Source organism: Scomber scombrus, chromosome 19 (genome assembly GCF_963691925.1).
Source record: "Scomber scombrus chromosome 19, fScoSco1.1, whole genome shotgun sequence".
Lineage (NCBI taxonomy): Eukaryota > Metazoa > Chordata > Actinopteri > Scombriformes > Scombridae > Scomber > Scomber scombrus.
In genome coordinates this window covers 20,118,772-20,143,393 of record NC_084988.1, presented here as the reverse complement: position 1 = coordinate 20,143,393, position 24,622 = coordinate 20,118,772, and the positions used below count along the sequence as shown (strand labels likewise).

The 24,622-nt window shown below is 40.8% G+C and overlaps 1 protein-coding gene across 2 annotated transcripts in view; it reads left to right on the top strand.

The window, feature by feature from the left end:
* kiaa1109 (KIAA1109 ortholog) overlaps positions 1-22,443 on the top strand; it is a 67,512-nt gene extending 45,069 nt beyond the window's left edge. The window contains exons 60-90 of one of the 2 annotated variants that reach the window (XM_062439767.1): positions 1,040-1,123; positions 2,042-2,240; positions 2,374-2,433; positions 2,543-2,769; positions 3,684-3,860; positions 4,424-4,554; positions 4,706-4,829; positions 4,955-5,067; positions 5,540-5,630; positions 6,049-6,108; positions 8,064-8,332; positions 8,533-8,748; positions 8,969-9,149; positions 9,238-9,427; positions 9,776-9,937; positions 10,055-10,194; positions 10,356-10,551; positions 11,179-11,379; positions 11,660-11,836; positions 12,706-12,843; positions 13,312-13,557; positions 13,640-13,793; positions 15,827-15,984; positions 17,015-17,204; positions 17,393-17,610; positions 17,998-18,249; positions 18,396-18,599; positions 19,018-19,212; positions 19,306-19,440; positions 20,209-20,380; positions 21,433-22,443. In XM_062439767.1, the coding sequence (XP_062295751.1) occupies positions 1,040-1,123; positions 2,042-2,240; positions 2,374-2,433; positions 2,543-2,769; positions 3,684-3,860; positions 4,424-4,554; positions 4,706-4,829; positions 4,955-5,067; positions 5,540-5,630; positions 6,049-6,108; positions 8,064-8,332; positions 8,533-8,748; positions 8,969-9,149; positions 9,238-9,427; positions 9,776-9,937; positions 10,055-10,194; positions 10,356-10,551; positions 11,179-11,379; positions 11,660-11,836; positions 12,706-12,843; positions 13,312-13,557; positions 13,640-13,793; positions 15,827-15,984; positions 17,015-17,204; positions 17,393-17,610; positions 17,998-18,249; positions 18,396-18,599; positions 19,018-19,212; positions 19,306-19,440; positions 20,209-20,380; positions 21,433-21,649 (5,277 nt within the window). In that variant the 3' untranslated portion in view covers positions 21,650-22,443. The remainder of the gene's footprint in view (positions 1-1,039; positions 1,124-2,041; positions 2,241-2,373; positions 2,434-2,542; positions 2,770-3,683; positions 3,861-4,423; positions 4,555-4,705; positions 4,830-4,954; positions 5,068-5,539; positions 5,631-6,048; positions 6,109-8,063; positions 8,333-8,532; positions 8,749-8,968; positions 9,150-9,237; positions 9,428-9,775; positions 9,938-10,054; positions 10,195-10,355; positions 10,552-11,178; positions 11,380-11,659; positions 11,837-12,705; positions 12,844-13,311; positions 13,558-13,639; positions 13,794-15,826; positions 15,985-17,014; positions 17,205-17,392; positions 17,611-17,997; positions 18,250-18,395; positions 18,600-19,017; positions 19,213-19,305; positions 19,441-20,208; positions 20,381-21,432) is intronic. The other variant, XM_062439768.1, reaches the window with a different exon arrangement.
* Positions 22,444-24,622: the final 2,179 nt, after the last annotated feature.

Genomic DNA, 24,622 nt, shown 5'->3' with positions numbered 1-24,622 from the left:
ATATATATATATATATATATATATATATATAGATGTATAGATAGCAGGTTTGCAATCTGTTAGCTTAAAGGTCATACAGTTTAAACTGTCCACATTTATTTGATGTCTAGTGCAAATGATTTAAGCAGAAAGCTCAACCTTTAACAAGAGTTTAAGCATCCTAGGAAAATGTGCAGCATTTTTTTCCTGTGCATATAATATGTACATACATCTTTCAATGCTGTCAGTAGCGTTCATTAGCTGTAATGAAACAAACAGACTTTCATTTGGAATGTCATTTTAACCAAAGAGAATTATAGCATGCAGAGATAATTTATGGCTTCTTTTCTCACATTATTAAATTTTGTCAATATTACATTTGATCATCTTTATCTCCACTGGCGTTTAGCAGCACTTGCTGTACCGGTGTTCATGACATTTGTTTTTCTTTTTATTAATAGCCTTGAGAAATGTGTATTTAGAGTATGTTCCTATAAAGAGATGATCTTCTGTAATCAGTTTTGATATCAGTGTTTCCCCTAACCCAACTGTTACTGAGCAGACCACTTAACATGTTTGTGCCTCCACGCACTCTTCCTCTCAACAATCTCAATAATTTACATTTCTAATGCAAAGCAAACCATTTCTGATTGTATACACATTCACCACATAATTATATGCTGGCTGGCCTATTTTTAATGACAAGGCATATGTGCAACATATGTTAGATTTACTGTAGAATAGAGTTAGACATTTTTGTTTAAGAGTTTTGCACTAGTCCTGTTTTTTTTTATCAACAAAATGTATTTTAATGCTTCAATTACAAAACATTGACGCAACATAATTGTTTCAAAAATGTATTTTTGCATGTGAAATGACTCAGACTGATGTCACATCTGAAATTTAGTTTTGCTACCTGATCAACCCTTTACATTAATAGTACATTTCTAGGGGAAACACTGGATATTAATGAATGGTCCATATAAGTTGTCTTGTTATACTTACAGAATGTCTGTAGAGACACAATATACCAGCTGTTATGTCACACTTATTTCCATAGAGAGGACAAGTACCAGCTACGGAGGGAATCCACTCTGAAGCTGGGGCCAGCACATCAGTAGGCGGGCATAAAAATGCACGAAAAGTAACCTACAATTCATTACATCTGTTGTGATGGCTTGTTGTGGGACAATGACAATGACTGTGATCAATAATCTTTGATGAAATCTGTCACAAACAAACACTACATCACAAGTGCTCTTTTGTTGAAATAGTGGGTGACACCACTTTTAACAATCAGATTTCCTCCACAATGCTGGCATAACAACTAATGAAGCTTGAGTTGGTGTCTGGGGTGTGTTTGGGTTGTGTAATTACTTCATACTGAAACGGAGGTTATGCCAGTTGGTGTTAATTGTATTACTTACATTTTTCAGGCCAATCTTTCATGAAATTATACAAAATTGTATACCTAAGAATAAACACACTAGATCTAATGACACTGCATTTTGATCTTTGGAAATTACCTGGATTCCTGCACAAATTGCTCCAAACTGTGGTCTGATTGTTATCTGGGTCATAATGGCAGGTCATTGAATTGTTATAAGCAACATGCTTTCATCTGCCTACAGTTATGACTAGGATGACAATTAGACCATAATTTTAGGACAAAAGCAGAAATAATCCAGAAATTCAGGTAATGTGGGCAAATCTTCTCCCATCCGACAATAAAACACAATCTAACAAATTGAAAAGCTTGGTAACATTTCATTCAGAGGTCCACAGAGTACAGTGGAAGTATGAATGAGTAGTCATTGGCAGACTTTGCAATACAAGTCTACATTGATATTGATTGATTGAAGTATTACCTATTTAAAATCAAATAAAAAGATCTATGTGGACCATTATTACAGTACCATAGATCTACAGTATAGCAGAATGAAGTGTTACCAACAACTCTGCCTATTACCAACACATGGAAGTGGGATTTTTTTTTACATGTACTTCCCCTCTCACCTGAGGTTTGAGTAACCCATCTCCGTCTCCCTGCTTCTCCAACCAGGCCAACCACAGCATAGATTTTGACACTGGATCAGCTCTGGTCCTCACCATCGAGAGCACACTGATCACCGCCTGCTCCTCAGAGTCCTTGGTGAGCAAAGGCCACTTCAAGAATTTCTGCATCCGCTTCGCCGAGGGCTTTGAGACCTCCTGGGACGATTGGAAGCCTGAAATCCGAGGGGATATGGTCATGAATGCCTGTGAGTGACACAGTAGCCTCTATTAAATGTCAGGCAATATTTGCATTTTAAAAACATATTTTATGAGGAACTTCAGTAGGTACAAATTAATAACTGGCTTTGACTGGATGTTTGTCTGTTGTGGTCTTCACAGGTATAGTCCCTGATGGTACATATGAAGTATGTTCCAGGACTACAGGGCAACCTTCTGCAGGCAAGTTCTTTGAACTAAGTTCTGGTCCTAAAAATATGGATCTCACCTGAGAGCTTTGCATTCATTTTCATCCACATCCTTTGCTACCCTTTCTTCTTCCTCAAAACAGAGAGCAGTAGTGCTGGTACCTGGACTCTGAATGTGCTTTGGAAAATGTGCGGCATTGACGTTCACATGGACCCCAACATCGGCAAGAGGCTCAATGCTCTGGGTAACACGCTGACGTCGCTCACGGGCGAGGAGGACATAGACGACATCGCCGACCTGAACTCCGTCACCATGGCGGACCTTTCAGATGAGGACGAGGCCGACAGCATGTCACCCACTATCCACATGGTCAGTCAATGTTGGTTCATATTTAGAGAGGAAGTAGACAGACCAAAAACAGAACAGTATTTCAAACACTGCTAGATTTAGCCAATCCTGTTGCTATTTAAATATCACTTTCAGATGATTTATGATGACACAGTGTTATGTTAAGAGAAATATGCAAATGTCAACAGTTAGATCAGATGTCCTGTTTTGTGAATCCAGTGAGGAAATTCTCAGACGATATCTGAAAAATCATTTCTTTAGACTTAAAGAGTTAAAAAAGAAAAACACTGAACTTAGGCAGTGAACTTGAGCTTTTCAGTCTGTTACTTGTGGTTGTCACAAGATAAAGGAATAGCTTGATATTTGGGAAATGTCTATACAATGTATAAGATGCTCCAGCTAGCCGACTAGCTTAGCTTAGCACAAAGACTGGAGAGTGAGGGTAAACAGCTAGCCTCAGTCCAAACAATAAAATGTGGGTACCAGCACCTCAAATGCAACATTTTTTGGTTTTACAGGGCATTATTTGAAAGGACTAAGTCTTGGTTTGGCCTGGCATCTTTAAGGAGACGCCAAATTCACTGCACCCAGCCAGGAAATAGTCCTGCACATAATACCTCCTAAAACCACAAATTGTTGTTCTTTCTTATGCTTTTTGTACGGAAATAAACCACATGGGACATTTAGAGGTGCTGGTACACAGATTTTGGCTAGCTGTTTCCAGTCATTTATGCTAACTGGCTGCTAGTGGTAACTTCATATTGAATACAATATATACAGTGAATATAAATAACCCTGTTTCCCCAAATGATCAATACATGTGAAGAAATCTTACTTGGCTCACCTTTTTAATAACAAAGCTTCAAAAGCTAAAGTCTGACCCAAGTCGTCCATTCTTCTACCTGTCCATCCATCTTCCCTGCCGTTGTTTGCAGGGTCAAGAGAACCAGTTCAGCCCACGGCTGACCTTAAGGAAACGTCTGGTAAACCACATCCTGGGTATCACCCCCAGGCCTCAGAGTGTATCTGTCCCCGCAGACTACTTAAACTGTGCATCGCCTCGCCTCCATGCGGGCAGTGCCAGGGCCCAAAGACCTCTCTCCTGGGCCTGTGTATGTAGCCACCCCACAGTATTAAATTCCTCTCTGGGCTGACAAAATCACTTCCAAGGTGGCGCTACATCTCAGCTGAAATTAGGGTTGTGGATTCCAAAATGCTGAGCAACGCTGTTTTTATGCTAGAGCTAAATAGCATGGTAGCGGCGCAGTTAATAGTGTCGCCTAGCATTTGCTTTCACTGCCCTCCTCATTAAGCTCTAATGATGGGTGAAAAGAAATAAATTAGTCTAAATTACACAATTGCCTGTGGCAAAGATGCTTTCCTCTTTCACTTTGAGTGCAGTGGTGATGGCGGTGGTGGTGTTTCCTGTTTTGTGGTGTTTTGTACTTTGTTGTCCCTGCCCTGGTGTGTGGATTGAACTACATATAACCTACTCTGAGTGAATCATAGCAATCAAAAAAACCTGAATTTAATGAGTCTGATTTGTGAGGGTTGCATTTTTATTTACAGAAACTGCCTGGCGGAGATTGTATTGGGTTTGATCTGCAGGTTTGCTGCTTTTTCAGTCTGACAACATAAAAGTGTTTGGGTTCGTAACATCATTTTGACCCAACAGGAGACTGTTGACCCCAGAAGGCAGATGTCAATGGGCAACCAGGTGATTGACGCTCGCGGGAGAAAATTCACCAAGAGGGTAGTTGACATCAGAGAGCTGAACGAGCAGGCCAAGGTCATTGATGACCTCAAGTAAGATTCCTGCTTTCTCACTTTCCTAGTTTATTCTGACTCTGTATGATTTGATATGAATAATTCTAAAAAAGTATCACTGGTGGAGAAATGTTATCTGTGCCATTGCTATCATGTTAATACTATTTACATCCTCTGTTCTTAATAACAGGAAACTGGGGGCCAGTGAGGGAACCATCAACCAGGAGATCCAGCGCTATCAGCAGCTGGAGTCTGTCGCCGTCAACGACATCAGGAGAGACGTCAGAAAGAAACTCCGTCGCTCCAGCATGAGGGTGAATTGTCATCTATTTTACCTCCCGCAGTTAGCAATGCATTCACCACAGCAGCGTGAGCATCTGTGTCATTCACGCTTTTACGTGACCTGTTTTTTTCTGACGTTGTGTTTGTTCCTCACCAGGCGGCCTCTCTAAAAGATAAGTGGGGTCTTGGCTACAAACCAAGCTACAACCGCTCCAAAAGCATCTCGGCAGCAGCAGGGCGCCCGCCTCTAAAAAGGATGGACAGACAAAGGTAACAGAGCGCAGGAGTAGCCACTTTCCCCCCCAGCGTCGTATTATTATGGAAATGACACTGTTAAGGTTTATTAATCCAGCATTTATTGTAAATAAAAGAGAACATGTAACCTCAGTCTCACAGCAGTGCTGCTGGCTCTGTATGTTTTTCAAACACATTTCCCATTAGCCCTGTTACAAAGAGGATGCAGGGGACATAAAAATGTAGCAGAGGCCAGAAAGTGCTCATCCTTTGTTAATTATGCACATATCTCAGAATAAATGTAGTAATGATATTAGGACCTTTTAAGCTATTGAAAAAATATGAACTCTGAGGTGAGAATAGTGAATAAAATAACTGCTGTGTAATAGTGTGTGCTTGGATTAACAAGTATAACAACATCCCTTGTATACTGAAGCCAATTATAAGCTAATTTATATACTAGAAATGTCATTAAGCACTTCTCTAGTATCACTTATCATTCCTTCAGTTCCAGAATAGGGGATGTGGATGATTTACCAGATGTGCGTGTGGACGCTGCCTCTCCTGGACCCCGAGTCACCTTCAACATCCAGGATACGGTAAACATATGTCCTCCATATCTAGAATGAACCTAGAACAGAGAAAACTTTAACACAATAACATAATGTAGCTTTTTATAGATTTGATAGCACTGTAGAAGTCTGTTTTTATGACACAATTAATAACCAAATCAATCGTTAAGGCAATGAAAAAGAACATATTTTTAGCTCTGTGCCATTTTATGTTAGAGAATCATCATATCATCCTCCACTTCTATGTGTTTTTAAGTGTACATGATCTCCATACCTCATGATATTTACATTATACAACAACTCATAATGTCATATGATAAAAAGGGGTTTGACATGCTATTTTAATAGCAACTCTAGGGTTGCAGCTAGTATGCTCTTAAAGGATTACTTTATAAGTATATTTTGGAGGAGCTCCTTTTTTGATAACTCTTCTGTTCAATTTAAGATTAATAATCAGGCCTTGGAATCTGCATTTGCACCTGTCAGTCCAGGAGAGATATTCAAGGTACAAGGTTTCAAGAAATTCAAATTTTAACGATTTAAAAATACCTAACCAAAACCAACAAAATTCTTCTGTTTCCTCTTCTCCTCTGTGATTACCTTGATGGCGCTGATAGGATTTTTGAATATGCAAAGTCGGAACAGGATGATGAAATACCAGCTTCTGCAATAAACATATATTAAAGCAACAACGTTATACCGAGCAGCGGTGTGAGTTGATTTGCATGATAATTTACTGTTATCCCGCTCTGTGCAATTTATCCTGCTGCATACATATTTCCATAATTGACATGTATACAGGGACCACATTAAAGTGTATGTTCCACAGCCTTTTGTTACCTCTCTGTTGATGAATACCAACAGAATACCATCAAACACAGAGATACAGCGTGCAAGATAACAGCTTGTCCTTGATTTTACTTGGATAAGCAGACTGAAAGCATGTTTTCAGAAATTAATTTGTATAATTAAAAAAAAGAGAGAAAAAAGCTACTACAAGTTTATGATTTGATTTGATTTTAATAAATTATGAAGTCCACTCATGCTCATCCTGTCTTGAAAACTGCATAAAAATCCTAATCAGCTTTGCTTCAGCCGCCTTAATATATTTACTGATTTCTAACAACTCTGCATGGTAAGCATCTCAACTAAAGTCTGCCAGCTATTGTCACAACAAAAAAACATATCAAAATTTAAGATAGAATACATATGTAGGAGTGTGATTTATATGTTCCATGAACATCAGTGTATAATATTAAAATGGTGTGATTACCATGATCTAATTAGACAGCCCCAGATCCTGAAATCCCCAACCATAATCATATTGTAAAGGGAACTGTTTTTTAAATTTAATTACAAATGACATAGTACATTAAATTTTCCTTATTACTTATTCATGTTTAAATGCTGCTTACATGCTGCATTTTAGACACTGTCAGTAGACTTTAACTACTATTATAACTGTTGAAAAATTAATCAAGTGGCACAAATGTGCTCAGAAAATCCAACCTTTCATTCAGTAATAAATAAAAAAACACTTTATGAATCTATGAAGGTTTTTTCTGGGGTTTATTTTCATCCAGCACTGTTTGAATGTCGATTGTCCGCAGCTTTATTTTCCTGCTTTGGTGTAAATGATCAAAAATCTCTCCCTACACAGTTCCTCCAATCATCACTCTTTAACGATGACAGACCTAGACCGACTCTGCTTAAGGCTATGTTTACTGCATTCGCCTCACATGTCAATCTCTCTCTGTGGTTGTTTGCCTTTTACCACCCATGTATTTGCCTTGGCCACAGAGTTATTAGAAAAAAATGTGCAAGTCTGTGATTGGAATAAGACCATGCCAGTGGTTTTAGATGGTTATTGAAACAGATCTTGTGTGCAGATTAGTTTCAGATAAACTTTGCAAACACTGATGGATGTCGACGAGCAGTCAGTCACTGTCAATAGTTGCATTGGGGGAATCTGTTCTTACTGCTGACTAAAGGCTTTTTCTCTTGTTAAGATTAGGGTGCTCCATTGTCGACCTCTTTGAGAGCGTGTTTCACCTTTTCTCCTGTCAGGGTTTCATGTCGTCCTCATCTCTGTCCTTGTCTCTCTTTCATTCCTCTTTTACAGAAAGTGCATGACCTCTCAGCTCCTCTGAGAACAGTTGCAGGCTGGTAGTGTTCTGTCATTGGACATGTCGTCAAAAACCAGACATCTAAACTGTCTTTCGATATTTGATTTTAGCATTTATTTAAAGGTTAAATGTTACATATGAAGAAGAGAATATACTTTATAATGAACATGGTCCAATCAGCAGAACACTATCTCCTTCAAAGTTTCAATTCCTTGGCTAACTTTCTACTTAAGACATCATCTCCATGAGTTGCTGGAATGATGTCTCTAAATAGAGAGGCCTTTATGCCGACATCACATCTGTCCTGAGTTTGTTTCTCTGCCCTTCTCTGAAGTTTCCTGAAGAGTCAGAGGTGGACCTGTTGTCAGTCACCATCGATGAGCCATCTCATTCTCTTCATCACCATCATCTTCATTCTCCATCCGTTATCGACGGCCATCACTCAGTTTTCAGTGCCCCTTGCACCCCTGCCGTCTTCTCATCCACAATTCCCTTCCAGCATGACGACATTAGGCGTGATGATCTGTCCTGGTCCTCCTCCGAAGACTCTGAAAAGGAGGACGAGTTTGAGCGCGAGAGACCACCGAGCTACCGAAGGCCTATGTGAGTTGTTCATTTTTATCCGCCCAGCTTTTGCTTACTTAAGCATTCTTGTGATGAATATTGAATGAAAGGAAGCACCATAAATCTCATATTATAACTGTGTGAAAACTTTGCTTTTATGATTTAAATTCTCTGCTTTAATTGAGGCGTCACAGTTTTCAGCTTTCATTCTTAACAATCTCGTCGCTCTGTCTCCTCAGCCAAACGCCTCATAGGAAGCCGTCAGGCTTTTCCGCTGTGAGTCAGCTGTTCAGCGAGCGCTGGCCGAGCACGGCCGCCAGTCGCAGCTTCAGTGGCCCGGCAACCGAAAGGAACATCGACTTTGAGCTGGATGTACGTGTGGAGATTGACAGCGGGAAGTGTGTCCTTCACCCCACCACTCAGCAACCTGAGCACGAGGACATTTCCTTCAGAAGGTGTGATGAAAAGCATCCTGGTCTGAAAACCATTTCTTAAGCCTTATAAAGAACATTTACTTCCGAAAAATTTGAAATTGGACTCTACATTCTGAAATACTCTTCAGTGATATGCCAGTTAAAGTTTGATGCTGTCACTGGAACAGCTGTGTTGGCAACAAACTTTCTAGAATCAGGCATAAGCACACCTTCTTCATATGACAACACTGTTTTTTTGTAGGAGCTGTGAGCGCAGCCTCAGGAGTCTGGACCAGGAGTCTCCTCCCAAGAAGAAGAAGCTGCAGCCTACCTACACTTCCACCACTCACCTCCTAGCCGGCAAGAAATGTCCCTCCTCCCTGCAGACCAAATCCAATGATCTGGAGACAACAGTCTTCTACATTCCAGGAGTAGACGTTAAGGTCAGCATCTCCCTCAGCATCCACATCACCTACAAAGTCTCTACTCTGTATTGACGTTGAATTCTTTAATTCTTCTCTTTCTTTCCAGTTGCACTACAACTCCAAGACCCTTAAGACGGAGTCGCCCAACGCTTCACGCGGATCCTCCCTCCCTCGCACTCTCTCCAAAGAGTCGAAGCTGTATGGTATGAAAGATAACGGCCCTCCCAACCCTCCCAATGCAGTCCAAAGCAAGACTAACTCGCTCCTACCTCCCCCGCCCCCACCTATTCCATCAGGTACTGAGCATTCCCTCATCCTTAATTGCATGCCCTAGCACCATCCGTAATCACCGACACCACAGCGCCACGCCTCTCCGCTCTTTGACGATTTACATCTTCATGTGGATCCCACGAATTAAATGCATGTGATTTGATCTTTTTTTATTTTAAGGCATGAATCTGGAAGGCACCTTTTGATCAAACGGGCTCATGCATATTGATGCGTTGCACAGAGGAAAAGACACTGCGCCTAAGACATTTTTAAAAAAGCGACTGCTGATATGATTCCCCTTTGTTTATAGTCTAAGAAATGAACTTTCATCAAGTGCAGCCTTCTGGTGCTTTTAACTCATGTGTTTTTTGCAGCCAAAGGTAAGGGGAGTGGAGGTGTAAAGACGGCCAAGCTGTATGCCTGGGTTGCCCTCCAGACTCTACCGGAGGAAATGGTCATCAGCCCCTGTTTGCTGGACTTCTTGGAGAAAGCACTGGAGACCATTCCCATCACTCCTGTGGACAGAAACTACACAGGTTTGTTTGGTGCAGTCACATGTGATGCATGATCTGCTTTGTTCATTAAGGACTTGGTACACCAAAACTTAGTTGTGTGTTTGTCATTCACACTGTTTCTTTGTGTTTCTCCATCAGCTGTGGCTTCCCAGGAAGAGGACATGGGTCAGTTTGATACGGTGGAGCCACTGGAAGAATCTACCACCTCCCTGGTTTCTTCCTCTACATCAGCCTACTCTTCCTTCCCTGTGGATGTGGTTGTCTACGTCCGAGTCCAGGTACTCGGCTCATTCACACCTCAGCTACAATTCTTACACTTGACTTCATCCGGAGCATATTTACCTTTTTAAATCATGTAACTTAAATATTGCATTTAATAGCTGTAGTCTCTGCGAAGTGAAAACTCAGAGGGGAACATCATCTGTATCTGTGTTTCCAGCCCTCTCAGATCCGCTTCAGCTGCCTGCCGATGTCCAGAGTGGAGTGTATGCTCAAACTGCCCTCTTTAGACCTGGTCTTCTCCTCCAACCGTGGAGAACTGGAGACCCCGACAGGAACCCATCCTACTGAGGGATCGCACCCGCCCTCCTCCACTCCGCCGGGGCAGCATATCCCCAAACCTCCTCCGAGTAAAGGTCTGTAGAGCATCGCTGAGCATTTTCTTTTCATACGTGCAGCTGTACATTGACATGAGGAGCGAAAAAAATATTCCCTGTCGGAATCTTTGAAAGCCTCTCAGCACGTATCTGCTGTGCATGCAGTGTCTGGGCCTCGTGTGGTTTAACAATACTCACAGCTTGTTCAGTTGTATTCATTACTTTCCCCTCTAGTCTTTTTGTCAGATCATGAAAGGTCTTCTGTTCCTTTTGTTGTTTTTCGTAGTTCCTTTCCTCACTATAGAAACAGTAGATTATACTGAATCTCAGGTCTTATGTTTTATTTAGTTCAACCACATGTACAGTAGATGTACAGTCTGTTCTCCAGCCAAACAGGAAAAGCACAGTATTAATATTACATTATTGTATTATTATGCATCCTACATTTGGATCTCTGCTCCAATTAGCTTAGTCTACTCTATTATGAAAATGTGACATTATCCTTTGTGTCACATGCAGGCTACTGTACCTCAGTGGACTGATTCGTGTCGTTTCCTGCTGTTAATAAAGGACAACAAAAGTATTTTAATTAGTTTGTGCCTCCTGTATGTGACTGCCTTTTCCTACCCCCTCCGTGTTTTACCCTCCTCCTCTGTCTCCTTCCAGCATCTCCGCTGTTGGGGAGCCCTCTGGGCAGGAGCCGCCACAGCAGCAGCCAGTCGGACCTCACCGGGCCCCCCAGTAACTCCTCGGGCCTCAGCTTCACTGCCTGCATGTCTGACTTCTCCCTCTATGTCTTCCACCCCTATGGCGCCGGAAAGCAGAAATCTGCTGTCACAGGACTGCCTCCGGGACCAGGTCCATTAGGTATGGAAAGGGAAGAGGAAGAGGGGAAGCCTGTTGTGATATTCTCATGTGCTTCGTGACAATTATTAGTATCAAACGTTGCCACTGATGAGTACTTTACTGTGGATATGATTTCTTTAAAATAAAAATGTACACACATCATTTAGTTTAAATCATGACCTCATGCTTTATGCAAATGGGGTGCAGTATCAGCTAGTTATTAATGTATGAGAGGCCTCCAAGATTCAAATTAGATGGAAGTGTAATAATCATTATGGTCACCATTCATTTTTCCCTGAAGGTACAGTAGATGAGGAGCCGTCCTCAGTGACAGGAAGGAAAGACTCTCTAAGTATCAACCTGGAGTTTGTGAAGGTCAGCTTATCCAGGATGAGGCGCACCGGAGGCCCCACATTCATTGAAAGCTTCATTCCCGGCAAAGGTGGCAAAATGGACACCACCCTCATCAACATTTCAGGTACGCTGTCAGCCCAGAGAGATGTCCCCATTACTACAAGGTTCATTTTTAGTTTTTAACTTTCTAGAAGAGCTGAATGGATTTTTATAAAAGTTTGTTTCAGTGAGGGGAAATTCCGATAATGAGATAAATTCCCAGCAGAAGTAAAGTATAAATTAGTATTTAGCAATGTGTTTCATGGCACAAATTTCACTTATCTTATGGGGCACGTATAAGAGTACTAAAGTTACATTTTTGCAGCTATGTGCTTTCAACCTGACTTAAACTCCATCATCGGGATCTGAGCTGATTGCTCAGTGGCATCAGATTAAGTCACAGGCGAGATTAGACTATCAACAGAAGTCAACATCATGTAAACAACTTCACTTCCCTAGAAGCTTGTAGACTATTGTTCATGGATAGTTTAAAACAATAAAAATATATCCTGTACTAATGCCAAAAAGAATCTCCAAGAAGTAGAATGTCACAGTATTGACTTGATTTTTGTGTTTTTGTATATTTTTCACGAGTTGTTTCCAACTTTGCCTCTTTAATCAGCTTCACAGCCAGGACATTTGAAGTGACACATAAGCAAACCTTATAAATACATTCAGCGTAGGAAGATGTTAAATATATTATCAGATGCAGTCTTAGAAGTTTACACCAGCTCCATGAAATATACATGTTGCAACGAGTGCGTGCGCTCATGAATGGGATATCTTACTATCATTGAAATGACACAAGAGAGCATAATGGAATAAAAAATTCACCCGTTTAATCTTTGATTGTCAGGTTGCACAAGCGTCTGTTATTGTTTTAAGGAGCAACCAATGTGCTTATAACATTTTAAAGGCGTGTCTGTATGATCAAATGTAATACTGCCTCCTCAGCTGTGTGTGATATTGGCTCGGCTTCCTTCAAGTACGACATGAGACGACTGAGCGAGATCCTGGCCTTCCCCAGAGCCTGGTACCGCCGAAGTATCGCCAGACGCCTTTTCCTCGGAGACCAGACCATCAACCTGCCAGGTGATCTTTTTGTGTGCTCTGTGGCTTTGGACTGCGGTAGGGTTGGTTTGTTAAATGTTGTATTAGCACGGTATGTTTACACCATTCTGTAGTTTTGTAGAAAGTAACAGGCTTAGCTGAATTTGCCCAAAAAATAACAGCAACAGACTTTTTTTATGAAAGTAGTAGTAGAAGTTTGTAAAAAGCAGAATAATACTAACATGCTCTTTAAATTAGCTTACTATCATGGATAAAAGAAAAGAAGGAAAAGTGTTTAACTGTATACAGAAATAAGTAAACCATTCTTTTTAACATGAGGCTTCATCTATCTCCTAACTAAGGGCGGGGGGGAGAGGGTTTAGCTTGTGTTCAATTTTAATATCCCATCTCGCTGACCTTCCTTCAGCCAACATTTCCTCCCTCTGTTCCATGTTGACATTTGCAAGTCTGTCCTTTACTTCCATCCCCTCAACCTTTACCTTGCCGCAGCCTCTGGCCCCGCCACCCCAGACTCGGCCGAAAACATCACTCAGCATCTGTCCCCCGAGTCCAGCCGGAAAGCCTACTGGAGGACCTGGGACGGCAGCACCGGGACGCAGCACATGCCCCAGTCGCCCAACGTCTTCTCCGAGCACTCCACCGGAAGCAACATGTCTCCGGGCGGCCTGGGTCACCTCAAGTCTCCCGCACCAGGTCGCACCAGGAGCGTGTCTGATTCCTCCGCCCCCAGAAGAGGTTATTACAACTCTTCCCTCTTCTAAATGCAACTTGGTTTCCTTCCCCACCTTTTCACTCATTTTTATTCTCTCTCATCCAGACTCGGTGACAAAAACATCCACTCCTTCGTTCGGTAAAAACGGTAAAGCGACAGGTCCGCAGGGGACGCCGTGGGAGACGCTGGTTGTGTTTGCCATCAACTTGAAACAGCTCACAGTCCAAATGAACATGAGCAACGTCATGGGAAATAATACGTATGTTTTTCTGCATTTCTAAATGTAAATAATGAACTAAAAAGCAGTAGATAGATACTGCACTTATTTCCATAGCGATATCTGAAATTATTATGTATTTGACACATACATTAGTTGCTATTTTTATGAGACATTACCTGTTATTTCAAGGAAGCATCAATTTTATTTTTTCAGTTTATCCCTGATGACTGAAAATTCCAAGTGTCCTGTAACAGAAGACACAACAGCTGATAAATATTTATACATAAACAGACAGCCCTATCATTTCCATCCTCTTGACTTGTTTTTGTGTTGAGAAATGGTAAAGATATCATTAAAAAGAAAACATTCACATGGTGAGAGGAAAATACATCTGTGCAGGTCCTCCAGTCAGCCAATCACAAATCTTCAAATTCTGGATTTCAGATTCAGTTCATCCCTGTAGCGCTCTATCTTTTTTTTTATTGAAAGAACATCAAACTGTTAAATAAAACACCACAAATAACATGACAGACCAAATACCTCGATATAGATATTACAACAATATTGTAGAGATGACTGTCAATGCTTTCACAAAATATTTACACTATGAAATCTTTGATAAATAATCATCAGTAATGTGGATATAATGAAAAAGTGGGTAAATAGTAAATAACAGAACAGCTAGAACAGTCTGGTAAGTTCAACAAATTACACATTTTACTGTAATGCAGCCTTTAAAACCAGGAAAAGACAACTCTGATGACATATTGCGATATTATGATATCCAAAATCTAAGATGATATCTTGTCTCATATCACGATATCGATATAATTTCAATATATTGCCCAGCCCTAATCCATAGCAACCACCATAGCAACAATAAAAAGCCTGAATGCATATTCATAATAACTAGACATCATATAAATCCACTGAAGGAAGATTATGAAAACAAAATGCACATTTCTTGTTAGTAATGTTATTAAAATGTGTTTTAATGCCGAGATTTATTAAAATGTTACATTTTCTACTGAGAATAAAATAATTACAGACTTTATTTATTTATTTAGATTAATTTGCCTTTGCGTAAGTGTGTAATGTATTGACAGAGCAGTGCTTGTTTTGCAACCAGTACAGCCTGGGTTAGGATTGTATAACTCAGTACATCGCAATATACAACTTTTATGTAATTTCTTTCCATTGAATGGAGGATTCATGGTAGGTCAGGTGTTAAATTTATGTACATAATCTTTGCAGCTTCTGTGAGCCACTGGTAGCTTGCAGGTGTTGTGTTGTAGACCCCCGCTTCTGGCAACTTGCACTTTCTCCCTCCTTTTAATATGTCTGATAGTCTTCATGCTCTTTATGCTCCTTTATCGCCCACTCTCTCATACACTGTTGTATGCAGTGGTTAAAACCTTCAACCTCCTACTTGAGGTAGAATTGCAATAAATGCTACTGAAACAGTGACAAACACAACAGCCTCATAACTAAGGCAGTACTGTTTTTATGAGCTCAGGTTCATCATGAACTTAAAAACATGTTCAGGAGGAAATGTGTGGGCGACACACGTCTCCTGCTTGTTCCTCACCAGGTCAGGATAGACTTCTCCAGCTGTTTAAATTATTTAAGATTTCAGATTATTTTTTGAGCGTGAAAAAATTCATGCAGTGGTCTTGTTGTTTTTTTTTAAAGCAACAATTGATTTCAGATCATGTGATCATCCATACGGGTGTTACTGAGTGAGATGAGTTAAGTTTTGTAGTATGGCCTTTATGTTCAGAGTGCACAAATCGACAAAACATTTATAAAGAAATCATAAAGCTGTACATGGATATGAGTTTATATATTGAGACTATGATATACAAGCTTATGTTCATAAATGCACAAAAGCCAACATATTGACTCGTCAATCAAAAGTTATTGCTTCTGGCTGCCTGGCCTTTCCTTCCCTCTCACCTGTGTGTATTGCTAGGCGAGTCCTTGCAATGAGTCATTTATGTTTCATAGAGAGCACTTCTACATTATTCAGCAGTGTTTTTCAGGAGCGCTCACAGTTGTGTTTGCCCCTGCAGCTGGACGACCAGCGGACTGAAGAGTCAGGGCCGCCTGTCCGTGGGCAGCAACCGGGACCGAGAGATCAGCATGTCTGTGGGCCTCGGCCGCTCCAAGCTCGACTCCAAGGGCGGGGTGGTGGGTGGCAATATAGACGTGAACACCCTGGAGATGGTCTGTAAGTAAACAGAGCGTCGACTTCTCCAGACATCTGGTGTTTTTCTGCAACTCGTTAGCGGCTCTTATTCCAGCAGAGTGTAAACTGTAGATATGGACCCGAGACAGAGTTCAGTGCGGGGTTCTCACACAACACTGTGCAGCCATAAAACCGACGTATACACTTTCACATCTCACTCTCATTACTTTACACTTGCAGTGCAAATATTTGCCCCATATATATTATATATTTGTTGTATTTGGTTGGTTTAAACTTACTATGTCATGTTATACTTTTGTAAATTGAATATAAATGCATCTTTCTTTCAAGCTAAATTAATGTCTTTATATGTATTCATGTTGTTCCACCTCCTGCAGTTTTGTGTGTAATCATTACAGTTCTACTACATGTAGCAGATTGTACTCTGTTAATTCCTGATGACTTTTTAACTGTGTTTTGCAGCACTTAAAATATGTAGAAAGTGAAACATTTAAATTTGAATAAGCCTGACATTACTTTTAAAGTAAGTTAAAGTTCTACAATTCATGAAAGTCATGAACGTTTTTAAATAATGAAGCTAAACTGCCTGCTCATTTGAAATTGGATCATTTCTCAAATAGTGAAACACTGCAGTGCACGAATATGCTGATCTTAACAAATACTGAGTCAATCATACACCCTATAGTCCGCCTCACACGGGGCACCAGCTGCACCTGTATGCAGAAGATGATGAAATGTTGAAGATATACTGAGCTCAGCAGAAGCAGACCTTTTCTATTTAAATGCTTTTTTTTCATTTAAGTTTAATAGCATACCATTTTACACATGTTTTAGTTTTGTTTTAATGTGATTTTAAAGATCAGATCCTACTTTGGCCCAAAAATGTCTTTTTAAAATCTAGTTCAATTTGAAAAATGTTTTTCTCCCTGAATTCTTTTTCTTAACTGCATCACTTAGATTCAAGTTTCACTTTAGTCCACTTTACCAAGTTACTATGGAAGTGAAGTGGTCATTCTGCTGCAGTGATAACCGCCTACTGTTTGTTTTCTAGCCCACATCTCTGAACATCCAAACCAGCAACCCAGCCATAAAATCCAGATCACCATGGGCTCCACAGAGGCTCGAGTAGACTACATGGGCTCCAGCATCCTGATGGGAGTGTTCAGTAACGCTGACCTGCAGCTCCAGGACGAATGGAAGGTCAACCTGTGCACCGTCGACACCAGCCCATCAGAGAAAAGGTACGAATTTATATCGGCAGAAGAAAACCAAACACATCACGCTAAATCCTTCCCCTGCATTATGGTCATTCAAGCTGCTGTGATCTTCTTGACACACACTGATTCTGTCTCTTTTTCTACCATCCGTCTCCCCTGTTCTTCATCTTTCCCCCATCCCCCCCACCTTTCCTCTTTCTCTCTCCTTCCAGTGAGATCTTTGTCCACGGAGACTTGCAGTGGGACATTTTCCAGGTGATCATTTCACGCTCCACCACGCCAGACCTCATCAAGATCGGCATGAAGCTGCAGGAGTTTTTCACTCAGCAGTTCGACACCAGCAAGCGGGCACTGTCCACCTGGGGCCCCGGGCCCTACCTGCCCCCCAAAACCCCCGTCATCAACACAGACAAGGGAGGTGCAGAGCTTTGTAAGTGTGCTTCTTTTTTTCCTATACTGTTGGATGAAATGTTTAATGCAGACTGCATCCCAGGGAGTCCTGCTGCTTATAGGAAGCGAGATGATTTGTAATTCTAATAAGCCTCATTTGTATACCACTCTTTTAAACCGTTAACAAGGTGGTTCAACAACTGGATGTAATCAAACATACTCATGAGATAATTAAAAACAAACAAAAATCAGCCTTCATTTTAAAAGATTAGAGGGTATTTGAAGGTAAAAAACTAAAAATACACAAAAACAGATCCTGTTACCAGCAGCAACAAGCCTCACGTTCCAGTCAGAATCGATTCGTCTGCCCACATCCAGGCCTCCCGCTCGTCACTTTGTGTCTCACATAACCGTCTTTGTCACGCAGACATGGATGCAGCCCATCACCGCCACTGGCCCGGGGTGCTGAAGGTAATCGCCGGCTGCCACATCTCGCTCTTCCAGATGCCGCTGCCCGAGGACGCGGTGCAGCTGGGCGGTTCGATGAGCCTCCACGGCAATCACATGACCCTGGCCTGCTTCCACGGACCCAACTTCCGCTCCAAGTCGTGGGCCCTGTTCCACCTAGAAGAGCCAAACATCGCCTTCTGGACGGAGGCACAGAAGATTTGGGAGGACGGTGAGACAAAGGGTTCATTGTGGTTGGACAAAGGGTTTTTATGTTATAAAAGATCAATTTTAGACTAAAAAGAAAGATTTCTACATTGATGTTTGACTTTATAAATCCTATTTCAATAACTGACATTTGTTTTTTGTTCCACCCAGGCTCCAACGATGATTCTACCTACATTGTGCAAACACTGGATTTCCATCTCGGTCACAACACCATGGTGACCAAACCCTGCGGTGCACTCGAAAGCCCGATGGCCACTATAACCAAAATAACCCGCAGGAGACACGAAAACCCTCCACACGGAGTAGCAACTGTTAAAGAGTGGTTCAACTACGTCACTGCCATGAGGAACGAAGGTAACAATACATTTATGTTGTGTATTTAATGACCCTAATTGATAAAAATGTGGAATACATATTATTAAACATATTATTAAGTGCAGTATCTAATACATATTAACAGCACCTATAAGATGACCATAAAGTTGAATCAACACTTGTCTGGAAAAGTAACTTTGTGAATGAAGGATTTACCACAGGGCTAATGCATTAGATGTATCTAGTGGAAAGCTTCATTGACTTCATTGTTGTAACATTTAAAACTTTGAACTTTCTCAACTTCACACAACTCTGCCTAAAAAAGAAAGCTTTCAACTGCCGGCTTTTTATCTTAAATGTAAAACAGGTGCAGATAGTATTTAACAAAGCAAAGCAGCAGCGGGAGGGTGACCTTGAACACAAAAGAGGTTTTGACACGTTTTATCTCTCGTGTCAGAGTTGAACTTGCTGAGGAACGTCGAAGCCAACAACCCGGAGAGCGGAGTCGCTGCCAAAAGCTCCAGTCTGCTGAGTAGCTTCCGCAGCAACTCCAGCTACAACCACGAAACAGAGACCATCTTCGCCCTTCCCAGAATGCAGCTAGACTTCAAATCCATTCACGTACAAGATCCTGATGAACCTTCTCTAACAGGTACGACCGGACACCGTAAACTAACGCAACACTACCTCTGTTCAACTTTTCTTCTGATACTGTTTTAACTGTTCTCCTTTTATTGGTTCCTAGACTCCGACAGCAAACCCAAGGTGGAGTGCAGCGTGGTGACAGAATTCACAGATCACATCTGTGTGACGATGGACGCTGAGCTCATCATGTTCCTTCACGACCTGGTGTCGGCCTACCTGAAGGAGAAGGAGAAAGGTTTCTTGTCTTTTTACTGCAGTCACTCATTCATGCATGTCAGTGAGAAGTAAACAGTGTTCAGTCATTTCAACCGTGCCACAAAATAATGAGTCATCTACAATGAGAACATTATATTATTTAAGTTTTTTTTTTTAAAAAGGGCCTTCAGAGTTAGTAAAGAAAAGGTATTGTGCAGCATGTCAAGAAAATGACTCATCAGACTATCAGAGACGATCTGCCTGCCTGTACCTGTGAAGCTGTTTGTATGCTGCTGGACACATTTTTGAGAGCAGCATGAATTGCGGGCAGCTGAGTGTTATTTTCACACACAGCGGGGAGGTCAGAGAGCCCAATGCAGGCAGAATTTTAATGGGTTTCCCATTGTCACAAAGGAACAAATTAGCACTCCTCATGCCTGCAACCTCACATTCTTTGTGACGCTTAAAATAGTTCCACAACTTTGTTGTGTCTATGCTCGCGGCTGAATAGAAAGTGAAAAGAAAGAGAGCGGTAATGATTTTCATCAGCACTTGATTAATCCTGATTAATTAAAGTAGTGCAGATGGTTATTTGAATGTGAATAGAGTCCAGGTCTATACTGTCAAGGTGCTGTCTGAGCTTTCAGGGATATTAATGAGTGTTTATTGTGCTCACCCTGTTGTCGGTGTTGTTTCCTGGTCTGTGGGAGAAAGAATAATGTTTGTTATGTTAAGGAAAACACCGGAGCTCTCAAGCGTGTGAAGCAATAACATTACTGCCTTTCTGCTTCCCCCTGTGTGTCATCAGCCCTGTTTGCCCCGCGGATGTTCTCTGCTCGGCCCGGCCAGAAGAGCCCCACGGCCGTGCACGACGAAAGCTCCTCAGACATGGACAAGGACAAGGACGACGGCATCAACTACACCACAGTGGACTGGAGGGAGTTCATGTGCAACACCTGGCACCTGGAGCCCACTCTCAGGTCAACTGTGCTCCAGAGTGTTTTTGTTTGTTTGTTTGTTTGTTTGTTTTTTTTGTTACTGTTTTTTGTTGTTTTTAGTGCACACACCCTTTATAAAGTCACACGCTCATTCAAAACCACCAGAGGAGGAAAGTAATTATTATTTATGACACAGTGTTTTTCATTTAGTGGTCACATCTGATTACTGCGACGACTCACAAGCCAAACATTTACAGCCAAACATGCAAGGCTGTCATGCGTCACTTTATACGTGACAGTGATCAGTTTTTATTGGAATATTCATAGCAGAAATAGCATCAAGTGCAGGCAGTGTTGGTACTATTCCAAATATTTCTAGTTGACACAGAAGAATAAAAGCTTCTTTCAAAAAAAAAAAAAAAAAAAAAAATCTCTGCAGTCGAGCAGCAGCATAAAGGACAAACTGAAATCACATTTCAAGCTATATCTTTTTTATTACGTTTTAGTTTGTGGAGTTTTTGTTTTGTTGCTTCTTTTAAGGTTTTTGAATTGTTCATCTTCTGACGCACAGCTGAGTGACGACTGCTTAATGAGGATAAAAATAATCATATTCAAGTGTAAAAATACTATTTTACAAGTCAAAGTTCCGCCTTCAAAATGTTTATATGAGTACGCAAGCATTGGCCTTAAAATGAACCTAAAGCAACAAAAGTAGAAGTTATCATACAGAAAAATGGCTCCTGTCAGTGTCGTATAACTATCTGCACTTTATCTTATTGGATTATTATTATTAGGTGTTGCAGCATTTCATATTACAGCTGGTTGAGGTGGAGCTTATTTTAAAAATGTCATAGTGTTGGGGTATGGCAATGCATATTTTATAAGCATATTATTGTGTTCTGTATATAATATCTCCAAATATGCAGTGGAGTAAAAAAACAATAATGTGGAATTATGGTAAAAATTAAACTGAGAGTAAAAAGCAAGTTTGTTTGAATTGGAAGAAAAATGTTCAAATAATTCTTGAATAATGAGCACATACTGTCTGAAATACTAGTATCAGTGACTAAACTCAACACTTCCTCTCTCTTCAGGCTCATCTCTTGGACAGGACGTAAAATCGACCCAGTGGGAGTAGACTACATCTTGCAAAAACTGGGCTTCCACCACGCCAGGACTACAATCCCCAAGTGGCTGCAGAGGGGCGTGATGGACCCTCTGGACAAGGTTCTATCTGTCCTCATCAAGAAGCTAGGCACCGCCCTGCAGGACGAAAAGGAAAAGAAAGGCAGAGACAAAGAGGAGCACTGAGGAAACCCCCAAAACAGTGACACCACTATAATCAAAGCTGTGCATACGTCCTCAGATGGGGGGGGGGGGTCCCCAACCAACCAACACTGGATTACTGTATTACAACGGCCACTACTGTACAACACATTTGTCAAACAAAATCCATATTACCTGCTACATTCTGTGAATTTCAGCATAGTTGTTTACTGTGGTGCATGCCACCAGCGGCGCTGACTCAAGCGTTTCGTACCGATTGTTATTTTCTGTATATTTTGAACAAAGTAGCAAATTGTAGAATTATTTGACTGCTTTAATGGTAAAAACCCTGCTTCTTTTACCTGTTGTAAATGACCTTACTGAGATTGCTTGAAAGTTTTGTTTTTAAGGCTTAACAATATTTCATGAGAAATGATTTCTTAAACCATTGCCTTTTCTTTGTTTCCCATGGAACACATGGTAGCTATGCTTTATGTATTTTATAGCGTAGTTTGAAGATATTTAAGAACGATTCAGTGACAGTGTTCTTGATTTTTTTTCTTCTTTTTTAAAATGTTTTTTTTTTTGACGTGAACAAAGAAGCACTGGGAGGTTACTGCACATCATCCGCTCTGTCACGAGGATGACATGAAATTGTAATTATAATTTGAAACCAAGATCATTATTTATGGGTACGTGAAAAATGCAAAGTCTATAACATGTATTAGCTTGGTGTGTCAAGCTTATTTTTGTCTCTTTTTTTTTTTTTTTTGTAATCCATACAGTATAACCAGTGTATATAATTCAATTTCTTAAATGTGTTGATTTCCTAACTTAATAAAAATATTGCCATTTTAATTTTAGATGAATCTCGGCCCTGTTACTTTACAGCGCTCTGTCAGATACATGAATATTTGTTTTTGAACTTTAGCAATTATTGTACTACTGTTGAGTAGTTTTATGTGGGAAACAGGGCCACTGCACCAATTTTACACATACAGTTTAGTTTACTCATCACAAGGCTGTGGTGGCTTTGGAGACTAGAAGATGTCCCTGATGATGTCATCAAGGTTATCTCTGCTTGGAGACAAAAACATGTACAGTATAACAGAAAGCCTACACATATCCTATTTATACATATCCACGAGGTACCATAATAATCATTTTTCTGAGGCTGTTAATGTGATTTTTTTTTTTTTCTCCAGGATTTGCCTCTCAGACAGCCATATGTAGAACTTCAAATAAAACTACCCACCTGGAAATGGGTTACAGCTTTTGAAAACCTTAATATATTATTTTGAATCAAAGCTTTTATGGCAGCCGCCTTAATACATTTCTTTTCTTCAGGCCCTAATTTGTTTTTGTTCTGCGTTTTCAGATCAGTTAATGAGTGGAAAGCGTGAGTCCGCAAGATTCAGTAAGTAATTTATTATCACTTCTACAAGTTTCCCCTCATATTTGTCAGAACACCCTCCCACTCACACACCCCCCTCCCCCCACTTGCTCCATAAAAAGCCTGCTGTGCTCACCGCAGGGTTTTGTTAATACAGTACTCTGACTCCCCCCCCCCCTCACCAGCCCTAATCTCTTCCTCTGTTATCCCCAACTCTCCACGAGCCATGTTCCACTTTTTGGTTTCATGCCATGGTTTTTGCATTTTTGATGGTGCGTTGGCGGCTGGAGGAGAGCGCGGTGGCACTGCGGAGAGGAAGAGAACTGCGGGCTTCCTCTGTGATGTCTGCTGTGAGATTACAGCAGTGTCACCTGAGGAAACCCAGACAGCTCAGTGTGAGAGCACCGCTCGAAGGCTTTGCTCTTGCACGTCCGGGTCGGACATCGTTTTTGATGTGGGTGCGCTGCCTGCTTTCATTGGAAGTCATCTTTTATTTTATGTTGCTACATTGCTTTTGTCTGAAATGCCCTTAACTTCACAGAGTTACAGAATTAAAATTAAAGCAAAGTCAATGGCCAGTAGATGGAGTCAAAAGCCAGTCATCTTACAAGCTGAACTTCATCTTAATGACACTTCAGCTCCCTACAGTATACTGTCCTGCTACTGAATTATAAAAGAGAAACAGAATAGAAAACATTAAAAAGTCATGAAGTGGCCAGAGATGTTGAACAGCTTAAATTGCCTTCCTCTGTCCTTCCTGGCCTGAGATCAAACTGTGCTCAGACTGTAGCTCTGGACTGCCCACTCAAGTAAAACAGACAGAAAGCAGTGTGATCACAATGTGATGGTGGCAGTTGAGATTGGGGCACAGAATGAAATTTAATTAGCTAATTATAATATGGGAGAGGTGGCATTTAAAGCAGCCTGGAGGGGAATGCTGGATAATGGTTGAGTGTTTTATCTGCAGAATTCAGCATTTCAATAAAAGGCTTTTAAACTCTAAAGAGAACCTGATATTAGTTGAGCTTTTGACAGTTTCCTATACTGTGTGCAGTTTTTAAGAAAGATGCACGTTTTCTCTTTCCAGGATGGAAGTGTTTATTAGCAGGGAGCTGACAGTGTATAAAAACAGAACAGGCAGCATATAATTAAGAAAACCTAAACATCTTCCTCTAAACCAAAATGTGCCCAAAGGACACAGTGAGTCAATAAAAAATCGTAGTGAAACAGCCAGAGAAAAGGCTTCACTGTTTTATTAAGGAGCCACTTTTTAATACGACCATTTATAAAGAATTTATAAGCTGTGTCTTTATTGGCATGAATAAATCTACTATGCTTAAGATCAGTTATAAGCTGCTAATTAGAGCTTTGGGCTCGCCAAGTCAGGAACAAGAATCTAAAGCCATGCTGAGCAACTCTGTGAGACTATATTTAGACACAGATATTTCACTTAAAACCACAAATACCACCTGCTGGTGACATTAGTGGAAACCTCAGGTGGTCACCAAGGCGATTCAGATTCATTGTCTGGGAACCACACATATTAAATTTTTTGCCAGTCCAGGTAGTAAAGGTTAAGATGTTTAAAAAAAATCCCAAATAAAAACAAAATGTTGACTTAAACG